The sequence below is a fragment of the Hydractinia symbiolongicarpus genome, chromosome 12, assembly GCF_029227915.1.
Source record: "Hydractinia symbiolongicarpus strain clone_291-10 chromosome 12, HSymV2.1, whole genome shotgun sequence".
NCBI lineage: Eukaryota > Metazoa > Cnidaria > Hydrozoa > Anthoathecata > Hydractiniidae > Hydractinia > Hydractinia symbiolongicarpus.
The window spans coordinates 23,659,374-23,676,561 of record NC_079886.1 but is presented as its reverse complement, the minus strand read 5'-3'; the positions used below and the strand labels follow the sequence as shown (position 1 = coordinate 23,676,561).

Genomic DNA, 17,188 nt, shown 5'->3' with positions numbered 1-17,188 from the left:
TACGTTTGCGACTCTGGCGACCATGAATGGATCCCGCTTAAAACCAGACACCATGCTATACATATACATTAGAATTTTACCTGATTTTGTCGAGCTATTCAATTGTTTTACGCTGACAAAGCTTCCTGTCTTGTTATCCACAAGGAATGCGAATTTTCATGGCAGTTTTTTTTATTCCCCTACGTGTTTCGAATCGTGTTCAAGACAATGACGTCACAAATCGATCGATTTTTTTTGTTAATGCTGTTGTTTTGATTTTATTTATTCTGTCTGTGCGAAGAAACCATGTATTCACCATCAAATCCTTTTATCGGTAACTTTCGACGTTGCAACTACTTGCGTTATCACAAACAACCTGGGCGAGGAGGATGAGGCTCAATTTCATAGCTTTGTTTTATTCAACAGGTTGTCCATAGACTTCGTTGTCTCGTATATTAATTAGCAGAGAGATTTTCGAAAATCTGACGTATTTGTGGGTGCCTACTCTGTCAGGAATGTCAGAAATTGTCAGGAAATTTATAAATACAGGCAAAATGTCAAATTGTTAAGAATATTAAACTTTTCACTAGGTCTCCATGTTTTTTGATATTATCTTTATTTTTAACTTGTTTTAGTTTTCATCCTTTGTTGCTTCTTTTTTTCATGTATATTGCATTCTTTCTTTATTATTACTATTGGTGAAAAATAAATAAAAAATTCAAAAAACTAAAACACAAGTTTTGGGTTGGAAAACCCTATCAGCAACTTTTTCAGCATTGTTATGGACACTTGATGATGTACCAGATCTATCAACCCTTTTCAAAGCATTTCACTTTTCCATATACCACTTCTTGAAAATACGCTTTGCTGCAGAGCTGTTACGAAAATATATTTGTTAAATAAATAGTATTTATGAATTGATTACAAGTGAATATTACAAATAACAAATGAATTTCGTGCTTACCATGTTCGATAAAATTCAATCCATCAGGGATATCTTGCCAAGAATTTTTTATTGTATTCCTTTCTTTATATTCTTTGTGGCTTTTATCATAAAGAATGGGATAGTTTTTTATCTGTTCGGTTAGTTTTTTTATTTTAAAACAAACTCAGAGAATTTTTCTCTATTTTGACTTTTCAAAAAATCACAAAACTACTCTCATGAAACAGAAATTTTTGTAAAAATCTAGTTTTTTTTGAAAAAAAACGTGGTTGAAGTCCATTTGAACTCCTTTGAAGCATGGTTTTTCGTCGGTATTTTTTGAACTTTCAGCCGAATCTCCACTAGACGACATTCGTAATAATTATTGTGACGAAAAGTAGAAACCAATTCAACTTTTTGTCATGACGAAAATTGCGACTAATTAAATTCGAGTATTTATGACGATCGTCGTAAAAATCGTCCCGTGGAGATTCGCCCTTAAACGCCAATAATAAAAAGTTTTGTTCTTCGCGTTTAAGTTTTTGAGGCGTGTAAGTGCGTCTATGTGCATATAAATGTGTTTGAGCGCATGTCTCCACTACGCGTATAACTGCGTTTAAAACATGCTCAATAAAGATACTTTATACGCAGTTAAACGCCTAGAGGAGACCACGCTTAAAAAAAGAAGCGCGGTAAGGATAAAACGTTTTCCGAATTCTTATTTTGAAATACTGAAAATATTGTATTTGAAATGGGTGGACATATGCTAGACCGGAGTGTAAATATTTCGCGAAGTTTGGTGACGCTCCCAATTGATACTTCATGGAGCAGTTTAAGCTACCGCGATGACTTCGTTTAGTTGGCCATTTGGAATGGTTCCACCTAGGAAGCACGCAACTGTAGCCTTTGTTTCTAAATGACGTTACAAAAGTTTTCCCACTGCATATTTTAATCTCTATGATGCCAGCCTTTAGCAGGGCAAGGCTCTCGTTCGTAACGCGATATATTACCCTTAATGCGTTGGTCAAAAAATAATTAGTATCCTAAAATATAAGTAATTGAGAAGGATGCATAGATTGTTTATATTTGGCACCATTAATAACTCGATTTATCCTCCAAATCATCTGGAGTAACTTTATAACAATCAAGTCCTCAGGAATGATGGGGTGGATGTCTAGTGTCAGTGTATTTTTTGTTCTACAATAAGCAAGCAAATGAGTAGCCTACATTTCCAAGGTTAACAAAAAAAACTGCTAAAAATAATAATGTCAAACTTTTACCTAATATCTACACTAAACTATTCACGTCAAATTCAGGAAACTAGAGATCAGAAAAAACGACACGAAAAGAAGTTAACAATATCAATATCATTTTATTTCAATTTTAGTTGTTTTTAAAAGAGTTGCTCACTGTACAGGCAATGCTACACAATTCTCCTGCGCAAAGTTTGATTAAATATCTGAACAAAATGGAATGAGCTTTATAACCAGCTATTTGCCAAAATTAACCAATTTGTTTGTTTTTGATTGTTATTACATATCCCTCCCTTCCCCTCAGGACTGCTTTTCCCTTATGTGAGGGTTTGATAGAAGAGTACAAAATACCATAAAAAATAATGCGTTAATGCGTATTTATTTCGTTCTAATTACAAAAAAAAGAAAAAAAATAATTGTCTATAACAAAATTTATATGTGCATAATATATATATAATTCCTTGACATTAAAATTCGTCCACAGTATTGCGATTTTACGGTGTTTCCTTTAGGCACACGATGATGGTAGCTAAGAAACACGGTATATAGCCATCATATATATACATATATGGTATAAAGAAGTGAAAGCTAATTTTATATCAGTGTCCATAAAATTAAATAAAAAAGTTGTGTTAAAAAAAGAAGTGACATAAACTTAGTTGAGTTAATTAGTCAGCACACCCTTCTTTAAAATAATGTTAGCATATAGTGCAGTTTCTCCTGTCGCTACAACCGCAAAAGTTTTTTTTGCGTGTTCGTAAAATTGAAATCTTTCGATTAATTGAACACCAACAGTTTGACCCTCTGAAGCATTCATTGCAGCTTTATACTCGTCCCAGATTGGTGTTTTTAATCCTTTCTTCTTGTCAGCCTCGACAGGGTCCATTAGACTTGCAGGAGCAGATACATACATATCTAAAGGCAGCAGTTGAAGGATTGCCTTTAGTATCTCAACCCCACCATGACCATCAGCTCGAATCTAATAAACAGTGCAAAGGAATATTAGCATCTATATCTAAAGAATATTAGCATTTATATCTAAGGATCATCCAGGCAAACCAATTTTAAAAACAATTATGAGTTTGACTTAATAAACTAATACATTTTAGCTGCCATTTTTGAAATCTACAGCTCCATTATATCGATCAAATTCAATGTCACCGTCAAATTTCCTTAAGTAACTGTCATAAACGAACCTCCATAATTCGATTTAGGTACATATGGAGAAATTCTTTCTCTAATTCGATTTCTTGAGTGTAAAAAGGCCCCAATCATCCAATTTTGAAATTCGAAGAAAAACAAAGACATTTGAACTCAAGAAAATGGCTGCTGCATACCAAAAAAGAAGTATACAAAAAAGAAGTGAGTTAAAAGCTACAATACAAAGTCTTGTGGGCACTTGACAAGAAAAAAAAAACAAAGAAGTTTTAATGCTGTTTAAAGTTCCACAAAACACTGTGTCCAGTTGGAAAAAGCCTGGTTTAATTTAGTGCATACTGTGCTTGAGTTGTGAACATACTTGACTTATGAATCCTCTTTAGGAAGTTCTGCTGCAAAACCCTAACTTCTCTTTATTTTTGAAAGTTTATCACTTGTGGAAAATGTTAACTTAATAAATTTTGTCAATTTACACCATACCAGTTCAGGTCCAGCCTTAGCAATTGAAGCACTTGGAAAATTGGCATCAGCAATGACAATTTCGTCTCCATGTCCCATCTGTGCCAAAACTCTCAATAGATCTGGTGTTAGTATTCTTGGAATTCCCTTTAACATTACCATGTTGCTAAAAAATAAATATATAAAAAATCAAATTTACTACAGTCAATATAGCTAGCTAGCAGGCTGGGTAAATTAAAAACAACAATGAATGATTATGGTATATGATAGGACGTGTGCCCCATCTCTTTCAACACTAAACCCACTATTAAGAAAACTACCTGAAGGTAAAAAAGCAGCTAAAGACAAGTACTTGGGTTACTACTGATGCCATTTTTTTATTTGCAGCACACGCTAAGTAATATTGACAATTCCTTTCTTACCTTCTCGAGTTCTTGTTTTGTTTGGTTTCACACTGACTATCTTTGTAGTTTGTTTACATTTGAATGGCGCGAAAACTCGCTTACCCAATGTATATGATTCTCGATTTCCAAATACGCGGGAAAATTAACATACGTTGAAAAGAAAAGGCAGGCACAAAAAAGTTAATCTTGGATTGGATGGAAGAAAAAATTTAATTTAAATCTTCAATTAGCTTCACCTTATTTTTTTTAGCCATGTCTGTTCCGAACGATATGAAAAATATTTTAGATCTTTTTAAAAAGCTGGAAAAGATTGGAGAAGGAACCTATGGTGTAGTTTACAAAGGAATCGATCGGCAAACAGGAAAAATCATTGCCTTGAAGAAAATAAGACTAGATGCGTAAGACCTCTTGAATTTTAACATTTTAAGCCCGTATTAATTTAGTTTTTTACCAATTCTGTACCACCCAGTCCCGGTATAAAAAAGTGAAGGTAACTCTAGATAGGGCTGCCCGAACTGATGATGCCTTTTATACCCTCATTAATATCTTTGACACTTGTTATGTCTTCTGTGTCAATGGTGGTGTTCCGAGCCATATTGTCCGGCCGACCCATGTTGTCCGAAGAACGACAACAACCCATATTGTCCGAATCCAACCCATATTGTCGAGATAAGTAAAATACACTTATCGCTTGATTATTTTTCAGAAAATTAATCTTTTGTTAATGCGAATTGTTGACACCCTGGGTAAGACCTTTCAACAAAATTTACGTAACGCAAGTCACGTCCTCATCTAAACCTTTTTGGACAACATGGGCAGGCATAAAACCTGTACCCATATTGTCCTAAACCTTTTTGGACAACATGGGCAGGCTTATAACCTCTACCCATATTGTCATAAACCTTTTTGGACAACATGGGCAGGCATAAAACCTTTACCCATATTGTCCTAAACCTTTTCGGACAACATGGGCAGGCATATTACCTCTACCTACGTTTTCCTGAACCTTCTTGGATCATATGGGTTGGGGTGTCTGCTGAACTTCTAAACTTTAAAAACCTGCATATCAGACTTGGTGACCTTAAAAACCATTATATATATACATACTTACAAAAACATCTACTGTATATAGCCATTATAAAGAACAAAATTGATTCAGACAGGATTCGAACCTGCATTATCCTATTAACAGGACATATATGAAACTAAACTTATATTTTGCTAGTTTAAGTTTCCAGTCTATGAATCTTGATTCTATTATCTAAGAATTATGGTATATATACAGAAATAACAATAAAAAAAGAAAAATTACATAACAAAATAAAAAACCATCTCAGTTTACCACAGTAACTGAAACATAATTTAGGGGTTATGACAAAACTGAACTTGCCAAAGAAACAATCCATGGGTATTAACTAACATGCATCTTTACTCTTCTGCTATTATAGTTTGTTGTTCATATTTTTGGCCTTTAGAGATGACAAATAGGTAAGCATTGTTCACAATGGAAAATGAAAAAATTAACACCATAAAAAGTATAAAAAAGTATATATTTAATATATACCTAGGTACATGAATGTGTAAAAAAATGCAGTATAATTAAACTATAAAGGAGAATAAAAAATGACTTACATCAACTGTAGTGCTAGGAACACATAAAATATTCACCAACCCAAGTATAGGGTAACTCATCAATCAATACTTGTTTCGTCTGATACGCCTTGCAGTACTTTCTGATATATCGCTCTTTTGTTTTTTCAAGTATAAAACAATGTTGTGATAGGTCTCTTGGGACATTATTGTGGAGTTCTTTTTGCACGCTTCCACCTCCAACCAGGCCTGGAACTGTTTTTTATGTTCTCCCAGATCATTTTTAGGCAAAAGATTCTCCATTAAAAACTCAAATCTAAATTATCCCTGAAAAGGATAAAAAAAACAAAGCAAAATAACAAACTTATATAAACAAACTGAGGAAAATATAGCTAGCTAGATATCCACAATACCCACGATCCACACACAACAACCGCGCTGCACTAAATTGTCGGTTTACCCATATTGTCGGAGGTCTGTCCATATTGTCTTTTTTCCACAGTTCAAAATATCGGACAACATGGGTCAACAGACATCGCGGGATGGCACAGTGCAATTGACCTTTACTTTTTTTGAACACAAGAAGCAGCAGAGGCAAGTTATGTCACCTTCAGAAATAAGTTTAATTAGCGCCCCATCTAATTACAAAAGTGAGTCAGCTTTAAATTGAAACGTCACAGCCATTATTTTGTTCTTTTTTTTAATATGAAAAAATCACCCATGGTTTTCACTTGTTTTGACCAACAAGTTTGCTTGAATTGCAGCCAATTTAAGTTTATAGACACATTTTTGTTTCCAGTGGACATTGTGCCACTTAGATCTACCAAGGGAACTCTTACCTTTTTAAAGGTGACCCTAGGCTTAAACTCTCCTTTTCTACTAACCTAGCATACTACAATCCAATAAACACTGGACAAAAATTTAGGCATGATCATAGCTGTCTAAACATCTGTATTCCATTCTAGCATGGCACCTTTAAATCTGATTTATAGACTGATGTTTCGGATATAAACTAAAAATCCATCTGCAATTCTCTCTGTCCTTATTATCTCCTGTGGAGTCTTAGCCAATACCTGTGAGCTCTTCCTCCTTATCTGGATAACATTTCTAATGCTATGATTTCTTTCTGTGTTTTAAACTGGTGTTACCATTACCCAAACATTATTATATCAATCAGAGTCTGCTAGTCAACAAAGAAAGTAACTGCACCTTTTTCAAGCAAGACCTACTCTAGACGAGATCGTTTAACCAAAAAAATATTTTGAAGCTAGAGGGCAAATGTTCCCCATTAAAATTTGTCAAACTTACATACAAGAAAGATTCACCACTTTCTGCTTGGCTTAATTTTGATTTCTAACTTCATAAAATTTGGTATTACGAAAAGCCTCTTGGAGAAATAGAATCGGGCATTTTATTAAAGAAGCAAGAGAATTTTTAACATTAAATGGTATAATCTCAAACCAAAGTGCAAGGAATACAACTATCCTTAACCATCTTAGGCAAAATATTAACCTTCATTATGTTCAGCAAATCAGTGGTCATAAAATGCTTGTAGCAGTTGTAAATATTTTTCCTTCCTTTAATATTAACCTGTTACTAAATATACAACAAGAGTTTATGAAGTAGTAAATCTGATAGCACTAATATTTCAAAGAGCAAGCATTCAAAATTCCACTTTTAACATTAAAGTAAATATGTTTGCTAGTTCATCAAATTTCCAAACTGTGGAAAGTTATCTTTGAGTATGACTCTTTGAGACCATGACCAGAGAATATTAGCCAAAATGTCAAAAGTATTGCCCAATCTAGTGATGTTTAATGTTTGAAAACGATAACCACCGTCATTTATAAAAGAAAATATTTTTATCACTAAAAGAAGAATACTAGTAATAACTTGCTTGAGATTATCTTAAGGATCCTTTCTGTCTCTATAATTGATAAATAACTACCAAAATATAATGTAACGTGTGGCTTATTTGATGTAGCAATATAATAAATGTTTTGGTATTGACGGATTTAAACCCCTGATGATAATGTATTTAAATTCCTTGTATTAGAAATTTTGTAAATAAAATCTATAATAATTACTATTAAATGTAATAAATTTCTTATTTAGTGATACTGAAGGTGTTCCAAGTACAGCAATCAGAGAAATTGCATTGCTTCGAGAATTGAATCATCCCAATATAGTACAGTAAGTCGATGATTTTTATTGCAAGTTAGTTTTAGTGCCCTCAGCAATCTTGTTCTGTATGTTTGACCTTGGGCATTGTATTTCACAGTACAACATTAAACTGGTTGGTATCCGTTTTATTACTTGACTGCATCTTATCTAAAAATAAATATTCCTTTGTACACAAAAAACAACTATTTTGTTGCTATTCCCAAGCCACCAAGGAAGAAAAAAAAAAGCATGTTTAATTTTTATACTTTTGGAATTAAAGATCGTTTTATTTTAAAAATTTGTTACTTCACAAAACAAATATTGAATCATTGTTTATATAAGTTGAAATGAAAAGATTGTTTTCGGTGAGCTACTTTTATTTTTTTTGGGTGCTATGAAAATGTTTTTTTATTTGTTCACGTTTTTATGTTACCATTTTTAAAATGACTTTTGAACTGGTTAGTATGACTCCAAATGAAAACCGGTTAAAATAAGCCATAAACCAATCAAATCATCAGATTTTCATACTAACTGTTTTTTATGTATCGGTCAGGTAATAACAATATAGATATGATAGGTATGACCTGGCCTTAATAACAATAGTAAAATATAGTATGTTGAAGCAATTTTTAATTCCACGAGTCTGGATTAGATGTTTAATTAGTTATATTGCAATGATTTTTCTTTCTTTCCACTTGGATAATATATACCATATGTGAATAAAAGTGATTAGTAAATTGTTTTTGTGTGATATCACTGTAATTCACAATTTGCCCTGTTAGTGTGTTTTTCTTCCTAACATAGTGCAGTACGTAAATGTTTTGTATTAATGGCTTATTAACCTTATTAGCTGGTCTATACGGGAAAATATAGACCGAGGTCATGACGTCATGGACCGAACGCAGTGAGGTTCATGCGAGTGACAGAACCATTAGGAACCATTAGGAACCATTAATGAAAAAAAGGTTTTAGAGTCCAGGGGTCTTTAACAAAAACAAGGCTTAGGTGGAAACCATGTAACTTTCTTTATATTTCGAACGTACACAGACATTCAAGCCACAACTCATTCAAAAATAAACAATACAATACAACTTTTAAAAATAGAATATTTTCAAAACAGTTTTAAAATTCAATTCTTTGTCGTTTCGCTGGTGGAGTGTTCGTATTGAAATTAAATGAACAATTGTTAAAATTTCCTCCAGAAAAAAATGAAGAGAGCTTTTGACTGTTGTCCTGCTATGAATTTGTCTATTTCATTTAAATCGTCAAATAAACTATCATCCACCAGACGAAAACAAGGAGTAATTGACATTTTTCTACCACTTTAAATTAACTTTCTTGTTTTGTTTTTGTTTTGATGTCGGTTAATACGGCGTCATATAGACTGGTCACGTGAAAAAAAAAAACAATCAAATTTTCCGAGAACGTTCGAATAAACGTAAACATTCGAAAATACTCAACAGTGGGGTAATAAAGCTTGATAGTAAATTAGTTGTTTGGCTTATGTTTTTTTTTCAGAGTAAAATATATTTTACAATACGTTTCCCTTTATGTATATTTTAAGCCAAAAAATAAACAGTTGTTAATCATACCCCAGCATGTTCTCACATTTTCGAAGGCTTGACGTTAATTTAATGTTGTTGTTTTATTTCAGCTTGCTGGATGTTATTCAGAGTCAAACAAGACTTTTCCTTGTTTTTGAATATTTAAATCAGGATTTGAAGAAGTATATGGATACAGCTCCACCTTCAGGGATTCCATTAAATTTAGTCAAGGTTAGTAATCACTCTTACATTTATAAATTATACTTGTACTACTTGTGTGCATATTAATTTCTGTGTGGTGAAAAAAGATATATTGTATTTATTAATTTTCGTGCAATAGCAATATGAACATATTTTGCGCGTAAAGTTTTTGTCAAAGTCCAATTTTCCAGACTAATAAATAATGGCAAAAGAAAAAATATTAAAATTCAGATCAGATTTATTTCCTTTAAAAAAAGTGAACGTATATATTAATTTTCATGTCAAATACTTGTCCGTTATTTCAGTTGCTGAATTTTGCACACAACGAAAATTTCTGAGCAAATCTGTGAAAATTAGTACATGGGAAAATCAATACAACTTAAGTTGTTTATTACAATCAGTATAATGAGTCCATTGTGAGCTATTTTTTGCTTTAGAGTTACTTGTATCAACTGCTGAGTGGCATTGCTTTTTGTCATTCACATCGTGTCTTGCATAGAGATTTAAAACCACAAAATTTGCTTATTGACACGGAAGGTAATGTTTACTTTTTATTATTTTAATGTTAAAATCTATGAGATTCAGTAAAAAATACTCAATTTACACTTCAAGTTATGTACTTTTGTCCTTAATGTTCCTAAAATATTACAAAAGAACAAAACTTTCAAAATCTCTGTTGTGTTTTGATCACCAGCATGATAGTGGGAAGCAGTGTTAAAATTCCCTATTACAGTATATGTTTTGTTAGTTTTTTTTTCATGGTAATTTCCCTATGAGTAATGTGTGCAAGTTTCTCTATGCCCCTAATTTTCTACCTGTCACACTTTCTCCTTTCATTACCATAAATTTTGTATCGTGGTAATTTGAAATAAAGGATTAATATGGACATCTATCAACATTTTCTCTTTTTTTCTCTTTAAAGGAAATATAAAACTTGCAGATTTTGGACTTGCTCGTGCATTTGGTTTACCTGTTCGAAGTTACACTCATGAAGTAGTTACACTGTGGTATCGCGCTCCAGAAATTCTTCTTGGTTGTAAGATGTACTCAACAGCTGTTGATGTTTGGAGTATTGGTTGTATCTTTGTTGAGATGGTATGCTATCTAAATCAAAATATTTGAAAACATTCAGCTGCAATATATCTGATATAAAACGATTGCAAATTTTTTACAGGTTGCAAACTGTAATTTGTAATTTCACTCTTTAGAGGTGCAATTGCCGATACTCCTTGTTGTACGCTAAAACATTAAAAAGAATGGAAAAATTTTTTCTTTTATAAACTACTCATCAAAAATTTTATTATACATCATGTAATTACTGCTGTGAATTTAATAAATAAATTTTCTGTTAAAGAGCTTTCATATCATGGATTTTTCTATGATAAAAACATACTGACAGATACTGCATGTATCTTTTTATTCAGTTCTTCTGTTTCGTGAATGGAATTGCGTTATTAGGCAATACTAAATGAATCTTGAAAACTATGTTAAGAAAATGTCAAGATACCTGAGGAATTTATTTCTAAATTGCAGGGAGGTATTTTTGAAATATTAAAATTGAAATTATTTATCAAGTGGAACAATGAAAAAATAGGGATTTCTTTTTTAACCAACTTTTTTACTTACAGATAACAGTAATAAACCTCATTTGTTATTTTATTTTAGATCACGAAAAAACCTCTTTTTCCTGGAGATTCTGAAATTGATCAATTATTTAAAGTATTTAGGTACGTTATAGATGACCATCATTGTCATTATCCTCAGCGTTTTCATCATCATCATCGTTATTAGTATTATCGTCATCACCCATCACCATAACCATCATCATTTTCTTATTTACGCAGATGTCACCTTATTAAATATTAATAATGTCCCATGATCGCAATTTCATTTTATATATAAGTATAAATTTCTATCAAATTTCATTTTTATGTTCAAGGGTCTTGGGCACTCCCAACGAAACTCTATGGCCTGGTGTGACAGACCTCAAGGAATTCAAATCTGATTTCCCCAAGTGGAAAACGCAATCTTTTTCATCAATCGTTCCATCATTGGATGCAGACGGTATTGATTTATTAGAAGTAAGTATAAATTGGATATTTTTTATGTGGATGAAGTTACGTAGCTGCGATCAATAATTTTCAGGTGCACTTAACAAAATATTGTTGCAGGAAAAGTGTTGCTCGTGACGCATAACCATAAACTTTTTTGCCAGTTACACTTTTCTCATTTTCAACAAAAGATGTTGAAAACAATCAGAAGCTAAATCAAAAATCGATTGGATTCTGCTGCAGTCTTTCTTTCAACATTTTCATCAGTGGCCTGTTTTTTACATTTGCAACAAAATTTTCTTCGTGGCTCATGCTATTCGAAACTATCTGTGCATATACTTTTTTCCTAACTCAAGGTTTAACGCAATATTTTCGTTCCGTTGGAATATCTCAATATTCGTTATCCTTTTTCAATGCGCGTTTTTCTTCAGCGGCATGTGTATGGACCATGATTTTGTTTGGAGATACAAATATTAAAAACAGAGCGCCATAGATTTTTGCTGCAAAAATCTCTGGCAACAAGATTTGCTGCTTGAGCTTCGAAAACGTTGATTAAAAATATGACGATGAGAATGGTCACCTGCTTAAATGTTCTTCCAGTTCCATACTTAGTAATCTAAGATGTCCAATGATGCTGAAATTTCTTGAATTATAAACGCAAAATCATTTTTTAAGGCTTGTTCTGAAATTATTCTTTAACTCAGAATTTTTGAAGATTAAATTTAATGGTTGCCGTGTGCTGACGTAAATTAGAAAAACCTGCATTACGACTTCCATAAAAACGAAATCTCGAGAGAATTTTAATGTCACCATTATTTTTAGCATTCTTTTTTTCTTTTTTTTTTTTTTACTTTTTACTTTTTCGAAACTTTCTTAAATTTTTGACTCATTGTTACCTAAAACAGTATTTAAGAGACAAAAAACAAATTTTAATGTCATCATATTGTTTCACGTGCTTTTTTATTCAGTGTACTAAATTTTATGGAAAGCAAAGCCTTTTTAATTTTTGGACAAATTTTAAGCTACCAAGGTGACATAACTACAAAATTTTTACAACACCATCATTTTTACCATGTTGTTTTTATTAACTATGCCAATTTTTTTTTCAAAGACTGAATCTAGCCTCACTCAGTAAGTCAGATTTGGAAAACCAATCAGGCAACATATTTTGAAGTGAGGCCTAAAATAACAATGTTCCATGACATCGGAGCCTCTTTTATTAAGTCACTCTCCTTTGAGTCGTGATTTAAAAAAATGTCTAGAATATACGAGTGCGATACCAAACTAAATGATACAAAATTAATACTACTATTTGTAAACAAAAGTCCGATCAGGCACCTTGTCATACATACCCTGCACATCTTTTTTTAGAAAATGCTGACCTATCAACCATCGAGGCGTATCTCTGCGAAGAATGCGATGTCGCATCCATATTTTCACGACGTACAACATCAAGATAGCGTTTGATACTTCAAAACATCGCCAAAAAAAGTTGTGACGTCAAGCCTTTGCGTTTCATGACAGTTTTGGTTAAAAATCTTTTCTCGTTAATATCGTTTAAACCAAGGCTAGAGATGGTGGTGAAGAAACAATTCGTTGCTTTTAAGAAATTTTGAAAGTCTCCTTGGGCTGTGTTAATATATAAAGAATTTTTTTATAATACTATATACTGTTAAGGTTGCTTGTAAGTTAAGTTATTTATGCAACGTTTAGTGGCGTTGTCTTTGTAGCTGCCGAAGAGCTTGCGTATATGATATCAAGTTGTATGCACGAGTGTGTATATGAGTATTATTGTGTTGATCAACAGCAAGTTTCACAAAGTAACAGGTTTGTTCAGTTCGGTATATATATATACATATAGTTTTTGAGTTATTACATTTTAAATAGAATGTAATAAAAACATCCTGCTAAAATGCTCTTGCTTTCAGAAGAAGGAAAAACGGTAAAAAAGTGACTAATTTAGAGGTCTTTGTTTCCAAGTAGCAAAAAAATTAACTGATATTTTTTTATTTTTTTTTTGCTATTTGAAAACAAAGGTCTGTCTTATGTGTGTTCTAGAACTACTGTCTTGGATATACTTTTGGACAGAATACTGATTTTTTTTTAAAAAAATTCTCCTGCAAAAAGATCAGAAAACGGGAGTACTAAAAAAGTCCTGAAATTTAGTGTTTTTGGAAAATACCTCAGCTTTATTGAAAACTAAAGTATTTCCCCAAATTATCAATCATTGTATGTGATTTTCTGTATTGATTCTTATGATAAAATTATCACGTGACGATCTAGGGTAAAAGCAGCACCATAGTGAGAATTTTTTTTATTGCGTTGATATTTTTTTGTTTATATTGTACATATGCATGTATATATATATTGCAAAGAATAATGTATTATTTATGAATGAAGACATGTATGTTCTCCGTGTTGATGTACGTTAACTTGATTGGTTAATAAAACAAACATTAAAAACTGATTGGTGCATTTGTAACTTAAACACCTCCGCTGTAAAAATGATCCTTAAAAGCGGCGTCGTAGATACAATCCTGTTTAAAAAATCTATTAAAGAGGCACTCCTCTCGGTTTTAAGTATTGGTTGGAGACTTGTTTTAGAGTGAATCGCTTTTTTTGTTGCGGTTAGTCAACACAAAATTAACATTGGTTAGAGAGGGGAAGAGGGTTAAATAGGCTTTAAAACTCGTTTGTCCAATAATTTATAAAGAGGATTGTAGCTTTACAGATAATTCATTAATTAATCACCTTCTTGTTTCAATATATAGAATTTTTTTGTAGGCCCTAGAGCACGACTTATCATCACTTATTTTATCACTGATTTTTATTTCTTCGGACAAGTTTAACTTTTGTTAATCATTATTGAAATTTTTTGCCCAAGAAAGTCTTTTCAGTTCCTATTGGTACTGCTATCAACGAGGGTTCCGTGAATGAAACCCTAGTGCATTTATTTATTACTTCCATTTAAGCTACGAAAACCGTGCTAGCACAACAGCGACTTAACTACACAATAGCCTAAGATATCAATCCCATTCTCGTGCTAGACGCTAAGTAGAAAGGATAAATTTACACTTACAAATAGTTTCGTGTCGTATAGTGTAGGATCACCATTATCGCGTTATGGTTTTCAAGCCACGTTTGAAAGCCTCTATATACTTTTTCTATGAAGTCTGGTATTATTTCTGCAAATTTTAAAAACTGTTGAGCAATTTTCAGACTTCTGGTGACTTTAGTGGAAAATTATGAAGTATGGATGACATTACGAGCAATCTTTCAAGTTCCTGCTTAAAAGTACCGAAATTTTGACTTTTTGTGTAACAGTTAACGACATTCAAAAATCATGGGGAAACTCAATTTGCGCAGAAATAACTTGTAAAGAATTGACGATTTGTGCATTAATACTAGCGTAATAGTGACCACTCAGGTTCACATATGGTCCTAAAGAAAGACATTGCTTGTGATGTATGCTGTAAGGCTGAAACAAACTGACGATGTGTGAATAGAGTTGGTATAGCGATGAATTTTAATTAGCTTTTTACTCCCATTCTAAAAGTGGGCAATTATCTTGCACACCAATAGAAAAAGACGCCGTACCACACTCTACTACGAAGAAAGGCATCCCTACTTTGCTTTTATACAGAGAAATACGCCCCACTACTAAAAAGTACAATCTACTATGCTCTACTACAGCCAACTACACTCCACTATAGGCCACTACAGCCTACTACACTCTATACAGAGAAATACGCTCTACTACAAGCTACTACAGAGAAGTACGCTCCACTACACGCTACTACAGAGAAATAGCTCTACTACAGGCTACTACAGAGAAATACGCTCCACTACAGGCTACTACAGAGAAATACGCCTTACTACGGCCTGCTACAGAAAATAACATACTGCTACACATCGCTACGAAAAATTACGCTTTAATACATTCTACTACAAGGAAAGTACGCTCCATGCTACACTGTTGTTTAGAGTCTAGGCTATTGTGTGCCAAAAGCGGGGCATATGGAGAATGGAAAATCATTATCTCCACAAGGTTTCGTCATCGGTCATAACTGGTTCCGTGTTTATGACAGAGTCATCAGCAGATACAATGTCAGCAGTAATGACTCCTTCGGGAAAAAACTCAGGCATATGAACAACTAACTTATCCAACACTGTTCCTGTAGATCTTTGAAAGAATCATCAGCCTCTAACAAAGATTTGGCTTGCTTTTCTTTTGAAATATCAGCTTTTGCGAAGCAGTTTAATAACCGTTTCTTTTTTACCTTTTACCCATGTTACGTCAAGAAATCACGTTGCATCCAGTATAGAAAACTCAGGAAGTGGTTTGTTCTTCTCTATGCCATCAATTAATTGATCAATTAAGAGATCGTATGACGCCCTGATCCATTGGCTGCAGCTTTGAGGTCGTGTTTGATGACAGGAAAATTAAATCAACACATACAAGGTCATCAATTGATGGATGGGCCGGACTATTATCAACCACTAGAGCAATTTTTTTCCTTCTGCAGTGAAAAGTCGATCTATTTCACAGATCCATACTTCAAACAATATGCTGTCCTAAAACATTTTGGGGATTTTGACTTTCCAATGACAAACATTGGCAACTTTCCCCCGCTGCATTAGCGCTGCTAATCCTGTAAGTCGAAGCTCACTGTACCTACCACTAGCGCATCTTTCATTCTTGAGGTTTAGAGATTTATCTGGCTGAGCACGATAAAACATAGGCAACTTGTAATTTTGATTAGCCTTCTTTTACTTCCTTTAATGCTTGATATTTATTTTTAATGGATTTTATGGTAAGTTTACGTTTACTGGCAATTGTTGCCACGATGAAAATTACTTGTATGAAAATTCTGCAGCTTAGATTATAACAAGGCACAAGTTCTAAACAAATTAGAAACATTCGGTAATGATATTTCAAACCTTTTTACGAACGTTTTTATTTCTTTAGAAGTTACACCTTTCTTATTCAAATATTTTTAGTCGTATCAATGTGCGTTTACTAAGGAAAGCCATTCTGCAGTATGACTGAGGCGGTGACAACTGAAACAGTTTGCATACAAGATGAGCAACCAATTACCTTGATTACAAGTACGGATCTCTAAACATTTAAAAAGAGACATTAAATTTACAAAAATTTTTGGACGCCACAACTAGACGAACTGTTGAAAGTATCCATGGAACCAGATAATCCTGTGGACAAGTTTGCTGTAGCTATTATAAAGGATCAAAATGCTGTGGGACATCTAAAAAAAGGCAAAACCGGAACATTTGCAAAGAACGTGTTTTATTTCTTGCAGTGACCCATATTCAAAATGTCATGTAAAGATTATTGGAAAAGATGTAATCTTGGCGATAGGGAAGGTTTGCAAGTTCCCTGCACACTACACATATTCGGACAAGTGAAGTTTATATCTATTTTGAAAATAAATTAATTAGAATTAAA

At 32.9% G+C, this 17,188-nt stretch overlaps 2 protein-coding genes across 3 annotated transcripts; one reads left to right on the top strand and one right to left on the bottom strand.

The window, feature by feature from the left end:
• Positions 1 to 2,514: 2,514 nt before the first annotated feature.
• LOC130622072 (fucose mutarotase-like) lies at positions 2,515 to 4,297 on the bottom strand. 2 transcript variants are annotated; one of them, XM_057437466.1, is made up of 3 exons: positions 4,194 to 4,297; positions 3,793 to 3,937; positions 2,515 to 3,133 (listed from the first exon to the last, which is right to left on the bottom strand). In XM_057437466.1, the coding sequence occupies exons 2-3, from the start codon at positions 3,931 to 3,933 to the stop codon at positions 2,819 to 2,821; spliced, it is 456 nt and encodes a 151-aa protein (XP_057293449.1). In that variant the 5' UTR covers positions 3,934 to 3,937; positions 4,194 to 4,297; the 3' UTR covers positions 2,515 to 2,818. The 2 variants fall into 2 exon arrangements, with proteins under 2 accessions (XP_057293449.1, XP_057293448.1); XM_057437465.1 differs by having other exon boundaries at positions 4,092 to 4,198.
• Positions 4,298 to 4,300: 3 nt separating this feature from the next.
• Positions 4,301 to 14,204, top strand: LOC130622071 (cyclin-dependent kinase 2-like). The gene is made up of 8 exons (XM_057437464.1): positions 4,301 to 4,573; positions 7,881 to 7,958; positions 9,583 to 9,703; positions 10,111 to 10,210; positions 10,596 to 10,768; positions 11,339 to 11,400; positions 11,613 to 11,754; positions 13,096 to 14,204. Exons 1-8 carry the CDS (start codon positions 4,428 to 4,430, stop codon positions 13,189 to 13,191), a joined length of 918 nt encoding a protein of 305 aa, XP_057293447.1. The 5' UTR covers positions 4,301 to 4,427; the 3' UTR covers positions 13,192 to 14,204.
• Positions 14,205 to 17,188: the final 2,984 nt, after the last annotated feature.